General features: G+C 40.9%; 1 protein-coding gene across 4 annotated transcripts in view; it reads right to left on the bottom strand.

Annotated features, from left to right (window-relative positions):
- SERCA (ATPase sarcoplasmic/endoplasmic reticulum Ca2+ transporting SERCA) overlaps positions 1 to 13,705 on the bottom strand; it is a 57,240-nt gene that overhangs the window by 32,608 nt on the left and 10,927 nt on the right. For 3 of the 4 annotated variants that reach the window (XR_010518895.1, XM_065238188.1, XM_065238189.1), the window contains exon 2: positions 8,904 to 9,047. Coding sequence is in view for 3 of the 4 variants with exons in the window: in XM_065238188.1 (XP_065094260.1) it covers positions 8,904 to 9,021 (118 nt within the window). In the remaining variant the exon portion in view is untranslated. Of the gene's footprint in view, positions 1 to 8,903; positions 9,048 to 12,406; positions 12,548 to 13,705 lie in introns of those variants that run through there. The other variant, XM_065238191.1, reaches the window with a different exon arrangement.

Below are 13,705 nucleotides of genomic sequence, written 5' to 3'. Positions count from 1 at the left end.
CCAGAATCATCAGCCGGCTAGGCTAGTCGGGGGCAAGATCTCACTCAAGCCGTAGAAGTTAATCTTCGATACTTTACGCCGAACATCTCGCAGCTTATATTATATTTATTATTTTAGTAGAAAATATTTTCTCAATTCCTCGCTTGTGTCTGGATCGGATGGACCGTGCCACACACCGCACTTCCAGATTTCTGATCGAACCATTTGCGCTCCGCTTTGCAGCAATAAGTAATATTTTCATCGCTCGAACTGACCTTCCCCGGGAACACAAATCTTCAATCCACGGGCAGCAGAGAGTTCATAAAAGAAATTTTATTGTATTCTTAAAATAAAAATTATTGCATGTGTTTCGCATCACTGCTGCTCTCTGCCGGAGATCGAAGAGGGATTAAGATGTCTGTTCTGTTTATAATTACACAGCTCTTGAGAATAGATTCGTGATCGCGCACAGGCCAGCCAGCCAGAAGAGCAACCACAATATTTACAGCGGTGCCGAAAGCATGAAAAATAGTCGAACATTTATCCGGCATTCGCATGATTTGTTACACCCGACCGAGATCGAGGTAACGTCACTAATACACAGAGTACACGAGTGTACTGATAGCAGACGGCAGCCGGTAGAAAGCACGTGCTAATCTGCTAATATGCGAGGATGCTGTAAGGAAAGGGATCAATCATTCAAATGAGGGCCGCGCGAGATCTCGCCGATTTCAAATTGTAACTCCTCGACCAGCTCTCGGAGACGGGTGGGATAAATATAAACCCCCAGTCTGCAAAAGGGAGGAGGGGCAGAAGGCGAGATGGAGACCCTTTGATCTTTAAACAAATCCCAACACTACACTTGTGAAACTGTGTGCTGTTTTTTTTTAATATTTCTTCGAAGAGCTCTAGTATGACGAGAGTTGCCGAGAAATTGAAATCGTTTGATCTAGATAGATAATAACTCGTGGGTAGCTAGCTAGCTCGGCGGCTGGTGCTGTCAGATAGGGAAAACCGTTTGAAGAAGCTGAAATATTGTGTGATATTTCAAGGTGGGCGCTTCGGAAGAGGTTTGCGTTTGAAAGCTTATGAAAAATAAGCAAAACCGATTGATTGTAATTTTTAGAACAGAAATGCTGTCAGTTTTGCAATCCACGAATAAATTATTAGGTTTTGCAATCAAATATCATTCAAATTTCAATCATTTAAAATAAATATAATAGTGAAGCTGACAGCACGAATTTCGGAGCAACATTTATCGGCATTCAAACAAGTGGATCACACTGACAGCATTACAACAATTGGCTTAAACAAATAAGCTCGACGTTTTCGACAAACTGACAGCATCAATATGTATTTATTTTTCACTTATTTTTGATCCAAGACCGCTAGTTTTACATTTTAAGTTAATTTGAAGCTTCACCATTGGCAATAGCACTTTTCGTAAATTTTCACCTTTATCATCCGTTTTCTGTCTGCACTTGTCTCCAACATGGGCCAACCTCTTCCTATTCAAGGGGGGACTCAAAATGTAAATATTTCTTCAACCCCGACTTCTCTTCAGCTCCCAGATTATCCAGTTCCTCGAAGACAACCTGCTTAATTATTTATACGCTCCGTCTAGCAGCCAGCAAAGGTTTCACAGCAGAACCTCCGCTGCGAACATTTTCCCACACATTTAGGTTGTTTTTCTTTCGACCGGAATGAACCTAGCATTATATTTTTTCCCAGCCACGAAAGCTAGTATTGAAAGGATCATGCCATCCGCACCCGCCCTCAGCTCAAACCGGTTTCACTCGGATTCGGTTGGATTGTGATTTTCTACGCGTTTACACTACTACGACTGAGGGAAGCTGCGCGAGAAGCACATGGTCTTTGGTCCAAATTGTAAAAACGACGTGTAACAGTGTGTGCGTACTGCGAAGCTAAACAGATGTATCGCCCAGCACCCTTGGTCATGCTCTATATTGCCAATTCAGTTTCGTTATCAGTCCCCGTATTTCAGCGCGGCAAGTACCTCGTGGTATTTACTCAATTGATAAGCCTCATTCGATATTGCACACTTGTGCTTCCATTACCTACTACTACTCGCTACGAGAGTCCGCCGAAATGGAAGCGATAAGGCAAGCTACAATTTCGTTCGTCGATCCCAGGAAACAAGAAGAATCGGAAATTGACATAATGAATTAGCTTCATCCCGTCAATCGGCAAATTAGTAATGTTTGATCGATGTCGCTCACCGCACGACGTTCGTCCTTGTCGATAACATCATAATTGTGACGACGGAGCGAGCCATGTGGTCAACGCAATTCCACGTGGTGCCCCAATGATGAAGCAGTAACACCGGCTACACGAACAGCTGATCCGTGACTGACACGAGACTGGCTGGCTGTTGGCTGCTGTGCTGCAAAAGCAAGGGGATAGCGTATCTTAAGCCCGGCAAATAAAGCGATTTACAGCCAGACACAATGGAACGGAGTGGGGTTTGATCTTTTTGTTAAACATCCTCTTCACGTCTGCCGCCACTTCACGGTGAGAGTGGGTCGGTTTGTACGGCATAAAAGCCCATTATAAGAGGGTTAATTGCATCCTGTTCGAAAGCTTTCAGGAAGAGTTTGGAAAGAAAGCTGAATGGAGCGATGAAGTGGGTTTGGTAAGGCAACTGACAGCAAGTTTATGTCCCAGTCAAATGAATTCGATTCTTTGTTTCATTGCAATAAATAAGCTCAACAAGTTACATCAGAAAGAAAGTCTTGAATGCTAGTAACTGACAGCATTTATAAGAAAATATTTGCACAACGTGATTTCTCAAATATTTAGCACTCGGAAGCATACTAAATGGCGAAATGAATTGCACGTACAAATGCTGTCAGTTTTATTTAATCTTATCGTGCAGTAACACTCAGATTGACTTTATCAACCACATATTGTTTCAGGAATGGATTTGTCAAATTCGCTATGTGGGATGATTATTTAACATCATGTACTCATCTTTAATACCATGAGTCGGATTTAACCAAATAGTTAGGCTAAATACTTCGACGATGCATATTAGAACCGACAACATAGAAGATTTAAACGGACTTTACGAACTATTCTCTCATCACAAGAATGAAAGTTTTGCTAGCGATTTGTCGACAAATGCCGCCAGTGAAAAGAAGTTTGAGGATGTTATTTTTTAAAATATATTGACATGAGTTACCATTTAAGGTGATACAGTCTAGAAGCCTTTGCCGTGATGCCACTTTGCATCTTCTGGACTATAAATATCAGATGCCAGAAAACACAATAGCATGCTTCCCCATATTTGCTTTCATGCTTGAAACCGCACTAGTTTCCGAAATTTGCTCATTGAAACATTGTGGCAGGGCAAGTTCGCCGTCCTGCCGGTGATTTGTGGATGCTGTATTGTATCACCTTAAGAATTTCGCTTCTAAACTTTGCTTTCATTTTCACCTTTAAATTCAGTCGTTTAACTTTTCCTTGAATCCATTTTTGTCCGTAATGGTATTAAAACTGACAGCATATCGGTTGTGTTACACTATCCCGAATGTCACTCGCTTGAATGACCACTTTCCCGAATGAGATTCTGCTTTCCTTCACCGAAAATAGTTTTCATGTAGCTTCTATTGGAAACGCACATGATTTTCACCCATAATCAAAATTAATGGAATTCATCCGAATTTCACATAAAATCTATGCGATCACATTAATTTTATATGATTTTTCATATGAATTTCATCGGCCTCATAATATTCATGTGATTTTGTGGTGGGATTTTTGACGTAGGACTACGTCTTTGATTTCTATATGGGGGTACACTTTGTGAAAACCGAAAACGGAACATGTAACAAATTAAGAAAGATTTTGAACGTTAATAACTCAGCTGCCCCTGGTACAATTTCAATAATTTTATCACCAATCGATCAGAAATATGACAACTCATTGCATAACAATGCTTCCGAATGTTGATTTTCATCGAGAAACTATTGAAAAACTGGTAAATGTCCAGCATTGTCCAAAAGCGTCGAATTAACTAACAAATCCACCAATTACCTACATGCATATGCTGCTTCCCCAGCACAGTCGTCAGAGAGTAGTAAGTAGACGAAACAAGTCGAAGTGGCATTCGCCTCCGGTCCTCGGACGCGTGCGAATAGGGAGGATGGAATTGCGTAATATTTTGCACATTCATCGCCATATTCAGAACCAAACGCAAATTCTTCGAGATAACCACCATCCGTCGTCTGGCTCGCCGTGGAGGTGTCTGACGTATCTCCGGTCTGATTTACGAGGTGTGCTGAAGGTGCTCCTGAAAAATTAGATCCGTGATGCTGTCACCTACACTAAACACGCCAAGCGTAAGCGGCCATGGATATCATCTACGTTTTGAAGTGGCAGAGACGCACTCTGTTTGGTTTCAGAGGTTAAATCATCACCAACTTTGGCAACAATCCGGCTCTTTTCAGGGCCACCAAGCTTATTACAGTAAAGAGTAGGAATTGAATTCATCTGCCTGTTTGTCCATATTCAGAACCAACGGTCACACAAAATGCTCATGTAATCAAACTGGAAGCAGGGGTACACATTATTTTGATCAACCTTCCTCATTTTCTGGCAGATTTTTTAGGTTTTCTACAGGAAACCATGAAACAAATTTACTCAACGCTGAGCTCCTGCACTTTTGGCGATTATGAGTGAACTAAACTCAAATTTGGGTCGTTCTCATTCGCCGTGTACTCAAAAGGAAAAGAGCCAGTGTCGCTACTCGATAGCAAACTACTCATAATGGGAGGAGTCTTTGTAGCTTTTATACCACTTGGTTGCATATCATTCTGCTTTAACCTGAAAAGATATAAAAGAGCGCTGCTGTATGTCATTTTCGCTTCGGACAGCGTGGTGAACAGCAATAGCAGCAGTAGTAGGAAGGTGGCTAGTCCACTCCTTCACACCTAACAAGCAACAATTGACTGGTCGTGGCAAAGGAGGAAAAGGTCTGGTAAAGGAGGCGCCAAGCGTCATCGCAAAGTTCTTCGAGATAACCGCCATCGGTTGTCTGGCTCGCCGTGGTGGTGTCAAACGTATCTCCGGTCTGATCTCTACAGAGTTGTAATCAAACATGGAAGCAGGGGTGTATGTGATATTGATTGATTCTCTTAATAAACTTTCTCTTTTAAAAATGATTACTACAAATTTGGTACGCCTTCAATTCAAAAACGGAAAGAGTTGAGATAATAGATAATTGATCAATTAAAATAACTAAATGCTCTTCACATTTATTCCGTTCACTAGCGGTCCTACGTCAAGCTTCCGTTCATGCCCCTAGGCACAGACCCTTCTACTTTTTTCACATGGTTTTCATCCATTAGATATGTGATAAATTTTTTGGGTATATGATTGCTGCATGTACTTTTCACATTCGTGACAATGGAACTCGTGATTATGGCGCGTTCGGGGAAGTGATATTCGGGGTAATGTAGCACACACAATCCAGTATATCATGGTTCATTACACATTGTCTTTAAGTAAGTCAATTTTCTGAATGAATCATGGAATATTGTCAGTTTTGATACCACCACTACTTGTAGCAAAGAACAATGTTGTCAGTAGTTGTGAGAGAGTAAAATTATCAATTTTAGTACAATCCACTATTGATGCCAGTTATGGTTTTAAAAAAAAATTAAATAAGAAAATTTTAATTTTTTTGACCACCCTAACATGGAAGAGGCCCCCTAAAGAAGGGATAAAAAACGGATCTAATATTTTTCGACAAGGAACAAAATTACCAATTGTCACGAAATTCTAAGATCCACTCTAACTTAAGAAATAATTTCGATCCTGTTCCGAAAAGATACGATGGTGGGTCGGTAGCAAATTTCAAATGGCGTTGTCGATAACATGTCACAAACACCAACACAATATTTTTGTTACCTTACTTGAAATCAAGTTTAAAATGTGATATGTTTTGGCCACCAAAATGGCTGATTCATACCGCGACACCGCCGATGAACTGACCGGCGCACAGGTCTACTCCCGTGGAGGCATGAGATAGCACAAGTATAAATTCAAAGCATTTTAAGAAGCTGATTATTACTTCAATGCTTTTGTAAGGGTGAATTTCTGATGCTTATTATAATGCATTATTTAGAGTAATTTTGTGATGCTTGTTGAAAAATTAAAAATTAGACCTTTTTCTATACCCCTAGAGAGTGTGGCTGTCAGTAGTAGTGCGATAAAAACTGATAGACCATCCACCATTAACGACAACATACACTACGATAGAATAGTTATTGGAATAGGTTGTTCAGAATTTTTTATGGAATATAATGCTGTCAGTTATGATAGAACAACGTTATCGAATACTAGCAAAATACAAGCTTGCTTGTGATTAGGAAATTATATCATATGCTTTCAGTTTCGATTTCACGACTACTGACAGCATAGTGCCACTTTCTGAGAGGCGTAAAGTTAACCGAAAAAATAATGTATGGAGATTTTATATTTTTTTTCCCCAAAGATATCGATTTAGGAAGCGATAACAAAACAAATATTTGGTATGCCTGCGCCGCAAAAAAAAAAAACAAAGAAACTGTACCAAATATATTTTCTTTTCAAGAAATGTCTTTACTTCGTTAGAATCAAGATTTTTTTCGGTTTTCTGCATGCACACAAAATCTTCGTAAATTTTACCCAAGACAACATATCAAGTAGTCACGGTACTCACAAAATGGTGGAAACTGAGTAGACAAACTTATAAAAGTAAAATTTAAATGCAATTTTGAGTTATTTTCAACGGCATTATAGTTGCAAGATTAAAACTGACAGCATATCCGGAGGCGAACCAGTCTCAGGCTGAAAGCCTCCACAATAAATAAAAATTAACTTAACTGACAGCATGTCGTAATCTATTATCAATATGCCTGATGGTGACATATTTTAAGCAAAATTTTATTCCATTTCCTGTTCTGAGTAGAATGTCTATCAAATGGTGCCTGACATCGGATCGAATTAATCCAATTTAAGAAAACATTGTACAGATATTGTCCATGTGAAGTTTGTAAACTAAATTTAGCTTTGCTTGAAGAGTACCAGCATAAAACTTTCGACACATGTTGACCTTTCTGAAATGCTGTCAGTTAAAGTCAATTTAAAACAGGAAATGTAAACACCGTACCATCTTACAAACACAAATGCTGTCAGATTATGCCTCAATGTGTATAAGTTTAAAAACAATGAACAACAAACTGACAGCCTTACACAGAAAGGAAAAGAAACGTATTCTATAGTTAACAAATTTCCCGCTAATTCTTCCCTCAGCGCTCTGTTGGGGCAGGGGTGGAGTCCAAATCAATCATAAAACACAGCAGTTAGCCTTGGCAATAAACATCGAAGTGAACCAAATTACTACCGCCTACTGTCGATGGAAGTTACTGACCACTACGGGCTAGCGTGACCCACAGCAATAAATGAACATTCTACGTGACTTTTCGTAGTAATTTGCACTCGAACTCGGAAAGCCCTAAATCTTGACCCAGAGAAACCTGATTTTCCCATTCTCTGCTACTTGCTATAAATAAATAAATAAAGTTCTTAAAAATAGCTTTCTAGTCGGGAAGGGGACTAAATTTGCTTGACACTGATGGGATTACGTTTACGTTCAGGCACAGATCGGTGGACATTACCGTTCCGTCGTGTCGACTGGAAAGACATTCGAGCGGGTTGATATTGCAACACCAGCGTGAAGAAAGTTATTAATTAAGTTATGACAAGCCCGAGACGACAGACAGCGGTGGCAACTCTTTCCTCTCTAGTACTAGTATGTACTACTACTACTACTACAACTATTACTACCTCTAGCGCACAGGGACAAGACCGACCGAGCTAGAAATATGCATATTTAACGCTAGATTAAAGAGCTGCTGCACTTCGCCCGTTCTGGTAAACGGTGCACGGAACAGCTGCGTGCTCTGGCGAGGAGAGACACAGAGTTCCGAGACTGTTTTGTTTACTTTGCCCAATGCTCGGTTCGAAGCGCGGTGGCGTTGTTCACGACCTTCGCAAAATTTGGAGCCGTGTGCGATAAAGCACGGTCGTCGTCGGCTGCGAGCGTTGTTCACGCACCAAACCGAAGAAGGTGGAAATGCGTACGTCGCGTGGGTGGTAGGCATTTGCGACTTCATTAGAGTAGAAATTGAATTTTCGTCCTGCACGCGTCTGATACGGACGTACAGCAGGAAGGGCGCTCGTCCTGACTAGTAGTAGAAGCGGTTCGCCAATAATTGGGAACGTTAATTTTTGGACTACGTTCGTGCCTGCAACAAATTAGCGCGAGCTAGACGAACAAAGCAATGTAAGCGAATTAATTATAGAGAGCAATCTCGCGGAATAGAACGAAACTCTGTTGGAACGTTGTTTTAAAGGAATATTTGATGATAAGTTGCTAGGGGCAGATTCACGCGACCAGCGCGATCCTAAGTGCTCACGTGTGGTGGGTAGAAACTATAGCTTTCTGCGCACCTCTCTGTCGATTGTCTAGCTCTAGTTGGGTAGGTAGCTTTGCGCGATCATGATCATGAACCACGCAGCAAGCGAGACTAGTGAAATGAAACGCAACAGTGTCGGTAATAGTATGAGTATAGTAGCTGGTAGTAGTGGTAGTGTTGGAACCCGGTTTGTAATCCGAGACACTGACTGCTCTAGAGCGAAACCGACTACGAATGACGTAAATCGGAGTGGTGCGCGTTCAAGCACCACCGAAAGACGTGTCCGGGCCAGGCCGACTTATGTACCACGTAGGGTATGTTGAAGCGACTGAAACAGTGCGCACGGCAAGGTGGTAGTGAGTCACCACAATGGTCTGCTTGCTGCTGATAGGAGGCGAGTTTCCTGAACTTGATGACGAAAAAGAAAAATCGTGTACTTACCGTTGGGACCCCACTTCTTCTGATATTCCTTGACCTGATCCAAGCTCAGACCCCGTTCTTGATCCACTCGGTAGTGACTAAGCACTTCTTCGACGGTCTTGCTATGGCCGTCCTCCATGGTGAATTATCTAGTAACCGGCAGTTCTGTAAATGGGAAGGAGGAATTTTGTTTTTGGAAGCATTAGAATCGGTTGCACTTTTTTTCAATCGCAAGAAATTAGGAAACGTGGTTTGCACTTTTGCGAGTCTGGAGGTTGGTCGGTGGTGGTGGTTAACCGTTTGTGACCTGAAAATCTGTGATATCGAAGCACTTTCACGCCGCATCGGCTGGTGTTGAGTTTGTGACACAGTTTGTGGCGTTGACAATCGTTGAGCACCTGTATGGGCACACATACACACACGGATCGCAGTTCTTGGAAGCATTTGGAGCAGATTGTTTCGATGGTAGCGAGCGAGCGAAAAAAAAATCACAATTCGATAAATTTATTCAGCGTTACACTTGAAGATCGGATTGGTTTAGCCGTGGATCGGTAGATTGGATGATGCAACTGAGAATCAATTGTGTAAACAGGAAAGTACGCGAATGGTGTGGCCTAGGAATGGAGGATTTTTTTTTTGCCAATTGCAAACGAATTTCGCTCACTTAAAAGAGATTTACCATTGTCAAAAATGATCGAATAAACGTGTTAAATTGGCAGGTTTAGTAAAATTTGTTTCAAATTAAGTTGGAAGGATAACCAAATGAAGCTGATTACAAAATGAATGTACATATGTGCTTTATGTAAATAGGATTGTCTCAACTTGTATTTGTTGAAAACGCATTAGATTTTTAGCTATACGACTAACTTCAAAAACTTCCCCCAATTGCTTTGCAATTTTCATTGATTTAAATCTAAATTAATTGACCCACAAACCGTTAGTGGAATGATCCTTAAATTATTTTTATAATTCTTCAGAAATCTTGAAATTAATGAATCTGCAATCGATAGTGCAATTCTTTTGCAATTATTTATAAGGGATGCTTCATTGAAAAAAAAACTCATCGGATTCGTTATCTGGATTTCGAAGTTTGAAGAAAAAATTGGCTCACAAAACACTGCGTCGCAAAGAATTAAGAAACTCTTGTGTGTTGATTAGCTTTCCGATTCGATCGACATATATTTTGGGGTGTCTACTCCTCACAAATCCCTTAGAATTTTACTCAAAATTAGTTTGACTCTCTTGAAATTCTTCTACGAATTCTTTGAAGTTCTCCTGGAATTATTTGCGGATTTAATTGTAATTCTCCTGAGCATACCTCCTCAGTATTCATCGCAAACTCGCATGGCATTATGCTTCGGATTCTTTTTCTACCAGAAACTTCTTGAAATCTTTTGGTTTTCTCCGCTGAATTGCCTCTCCTCAGATATATCAAGAAATAATCCTCAGAATTCTCTTCAAAATTTTCTAAGAATTTCACAAGAGTTAACCTAAGAAACTCCTTCGAGTTTTCTTTAAAATTTCATTTGAATCCTATTCAAGGGTTTCCTAAAATTATACTCAGAACTACTTTGGTATTTTTCTTGGGCTTCACAAGGAATCTGGAGTTCCTCAGAACTACCTTGAAAGCAGATTACACATTACACTGTTTTCCTCACAGTTATTCCGGCATGAATATTTATCTTCGTTTCAGCTTCTGAATTTTTAAAATTTATGTTGTTACTGAAGATAAATCTGCGTCGGATCTGTTATGACAATAAACGCAATCAAATGCCTTTTCTTAAAAAAAAACGTAGTAAAATAATTTCAAAATTCCTTGAGTAGTTTCCTGAGGATTCGAGGTAAAAATAAAATTGCCTGAGGATTTCCAGTTTCCGAGGTAGTAGACACTCAGTATATGAATCAAATTCAACTCAAATCATTGCATCTCTATCTGCAGATTAGTACCAAGATCTTTGAAACAAAAATAGATTTTAGTAACGAGCTGTCAAGCAGATTTAGGACATTGTCGTGGCCCGGCGGCCATGACTTGGGACACTCTTAAGCTAGCTTCGAATGCTATTGCCACGGATTTCCGGAAGAACCCTCGAATGAAATACGAAACGCATCTTTCCGTGCTACGATACGTCAAAAGACTAATTAATCTCTGTCCCCTTTGATTGCTGTGTTCACACTCAATTAGTGATGAATCAGATGTTGCAATGTCCCAACATACATAGTAATGCATTAGTTATTGTTGAGCATTGAAACTACTAATATTAGGCAGAAGCCGTAACTAGCCGTCATATAATTTATGAACATTCAATCCTAGTTGATGATTATTCGTAGCAATATAGTTACATATTAATTCATCACATTCATGAATTTCTAATATTTCTTCAATTGGTTACTGTTCTACATTTCCTTCAGCGTCCACTTTCTCCATACGTCTTTATGATTTATTCTCAAAACCGTTTCATAAACAACATAAGATACTAAAGCCGATTAATTTCTAGATAACACCATCAACAATAGCCGCCTCTAGTTTACCTTACAAAATGTCTCACACGTTCAAATCAAATTGTTATTTTCCACAAGCTGATGTATAGTTTATGACTGACAGGTTTTCGTTTTTGTAGCATTACAAATATACCAGCAACTTTCAAGTGTTGATCAGATTTTTGTGGAATGACATCCAAGGTTTAAATTTTTGGGTATTTTCCAATAAAATTGCTCTACATATGGTAGCTGACTTATCAAACCAGGATCGAGCAGCTTACTCGAAAGGGTTCCTCAAAAAATAACGGATCTTTCCCATCTAACGTTATTGGCCATGAAGGTAGGTAAGTTTTATACTAATAATTCCAAGTTCATTGCCTCACTTTCGTCATTAAAAGACTGACAGTAACTCAGTTCACACAATCAGAGCTGCTAAGGTATGTTCCAGTCTGCCAAGTTTCTCCAACCCAGTGCATACGACGTGCCACTCTGACGATGATGACGACGACGACGACGACGAGACGCCAGCTATCTGATTTGACAGCTCTTTGTTTACTCCGCGGTCTCGACACGTAACAGAAAACGGCAGCGATCTCCGCGGTGTCTTCTCCGCCAACCGGCATTTCCGTTGGCCGAAGTTGCCGAAGAAGCATTACCTGGCCGATCACCCCACACGCTCGCCAAATAGCATTCTGCTTGCTACCATGTATCTTTGTGTTGGTGCAACACACAAGAAAAGCTACACGCAAGCACGGGAAAAAAAAAAGAAAGGCAAACGACCCAGCCAACCAGCTAGCCGAGTGTGCGACCATAACCTTAAATTTTATCGGCAAAGCTGCTGCTGTTGAATGATGTGTCGTCGCAGATATGGCACAAGATTTGTAAAATGCGTAAATAACTAGTAATCGCATCTGGTGACGTTTTTTCCACCAGTTCAGTTGTAACAAGGCAAAAAAACGCGATGAGCAAGAATGGCAGCAGGAGAGAGCACCTCCCCCAGACCACCCGTACCCAGATTCCTCATCGCTGATTCCGTAAACACTTACGTGGTGATTTGTGTATTGCGTTCGAGAACGGTGCGAAAAAAACGGGTACGATTCCTCCCTCTTGCTCACTCTTCCGTACTCAGCGCGCAGCGCTTCCGTTCTACGGAATTTCCACCGAAAAAAATGATACTCTTCTATTTAAAACTTGTCGGAAAAAATGGCTCAACTTAGCGAATAACAGAAACAACTATCACACAATGGATTCTTCGGACTGACTGATCCTCCCTGATGGGTTATTCTTCCGTGTGATCCTTTGTAACAACTAAAAGTGCAGATCAAAGCAGTACAGCAGCAGTGGGTAATCCTCGGAAACTTCGGTGTTGCTCTTCACGCACGCACTCCTCGCTTCGGATTGCAATAAATTTTTATTGTGCCAATCACTACACTCACTCACTATTCAGCGTGTTCCTCCCCCGAAAGCGGATTGCCTGACGAAAAAATAATGACTTCCCGGACTATACTGTGGCGGTGAATTTTATCATAAAGTTTTACTGGAAAACTTCAACCTGATCACCGAACGAAACGTCATTTTTCAGAACGCTTGCTGCTTCATTTTGCACGTCTAGAATTTGCAGACCGAAAAGGAAATGTGTTTTCAACGTTATTATTGGACGACAATGGGAAGCAGTAGCGGCGGTGGCGGAACGCGACGACGACGGTGGACAATATAAACGACGGATGACCACGGCGGCGAGCCAAGTGTAGCGAGAGAGGAAGAGCGCACGAGGCACACAACAACTGCTTGGCGATGTAGGTCTGAAGCAAAACTGAGCCTGAACACTACTGCGAACTGCGAACTGACGGAACGAACGGAGAGAGCGAGCGTGTTGGATTTTTTGGCCAACAAACAGAACAGGAGCTAGCTGCTGCTGGAAGGCCACGACAGAGGCGCCTGATTGCACGCACACTATCATTCGGGTGTGTGAATGTGTATGTAACGGGACTTCAGCAGAGAGAGAGAGAACACGACGACGCTTTCAGCGGGGAGTGTTTGGTCATAAAATTTGTTTACTGATCTTGTTTAAACCTCGATTGTTTATTGATAGCGCGGGGCTTCTGATTTTTTTTGACGTCAGTTGCTGGATGCAAACAGGATACGCAAACATAAGCTTTGAACTGCATTGCATTAATTTGATCAAACATTTCCTTTGCGTTGCTGAAAAATGACAGCCAAATAATCGGCTAAATATCACCACTGCATTAGATGGGTTGACGTGCGCTGATACATCGCGGAGCCACTCGCATGTCAAGGAGCCCTTAATAATTGAACAATAGACCTTTGCTGTGTTGATTTTACTT

The sequence above is a fragment of the Ochlerotatus camptorhynchus genome, unplaced genomic scaffold (assembly GCF_037179485.1).
Source record: "Ochlerotatus camptorhynchus isolate MF236.1 unplaced genomic scaffold, CSIRO-AGI_Acam_v1.1 ptg000737l, whole genome shotgun sequence".
In the NCBI taxonomy this organism is placed as follows: domain Eukaryota; kingdom Metazoa; phylum Arthropoda; class Insecta; order Diptera; family Culicidae; genus Ochlerotatus; species Ochlerotatus camptorhynchus.
Note: the sequence above shows the minus strand (reverse complement) of the source record. Positions and strands in the feature narration are given on the sequence as shown.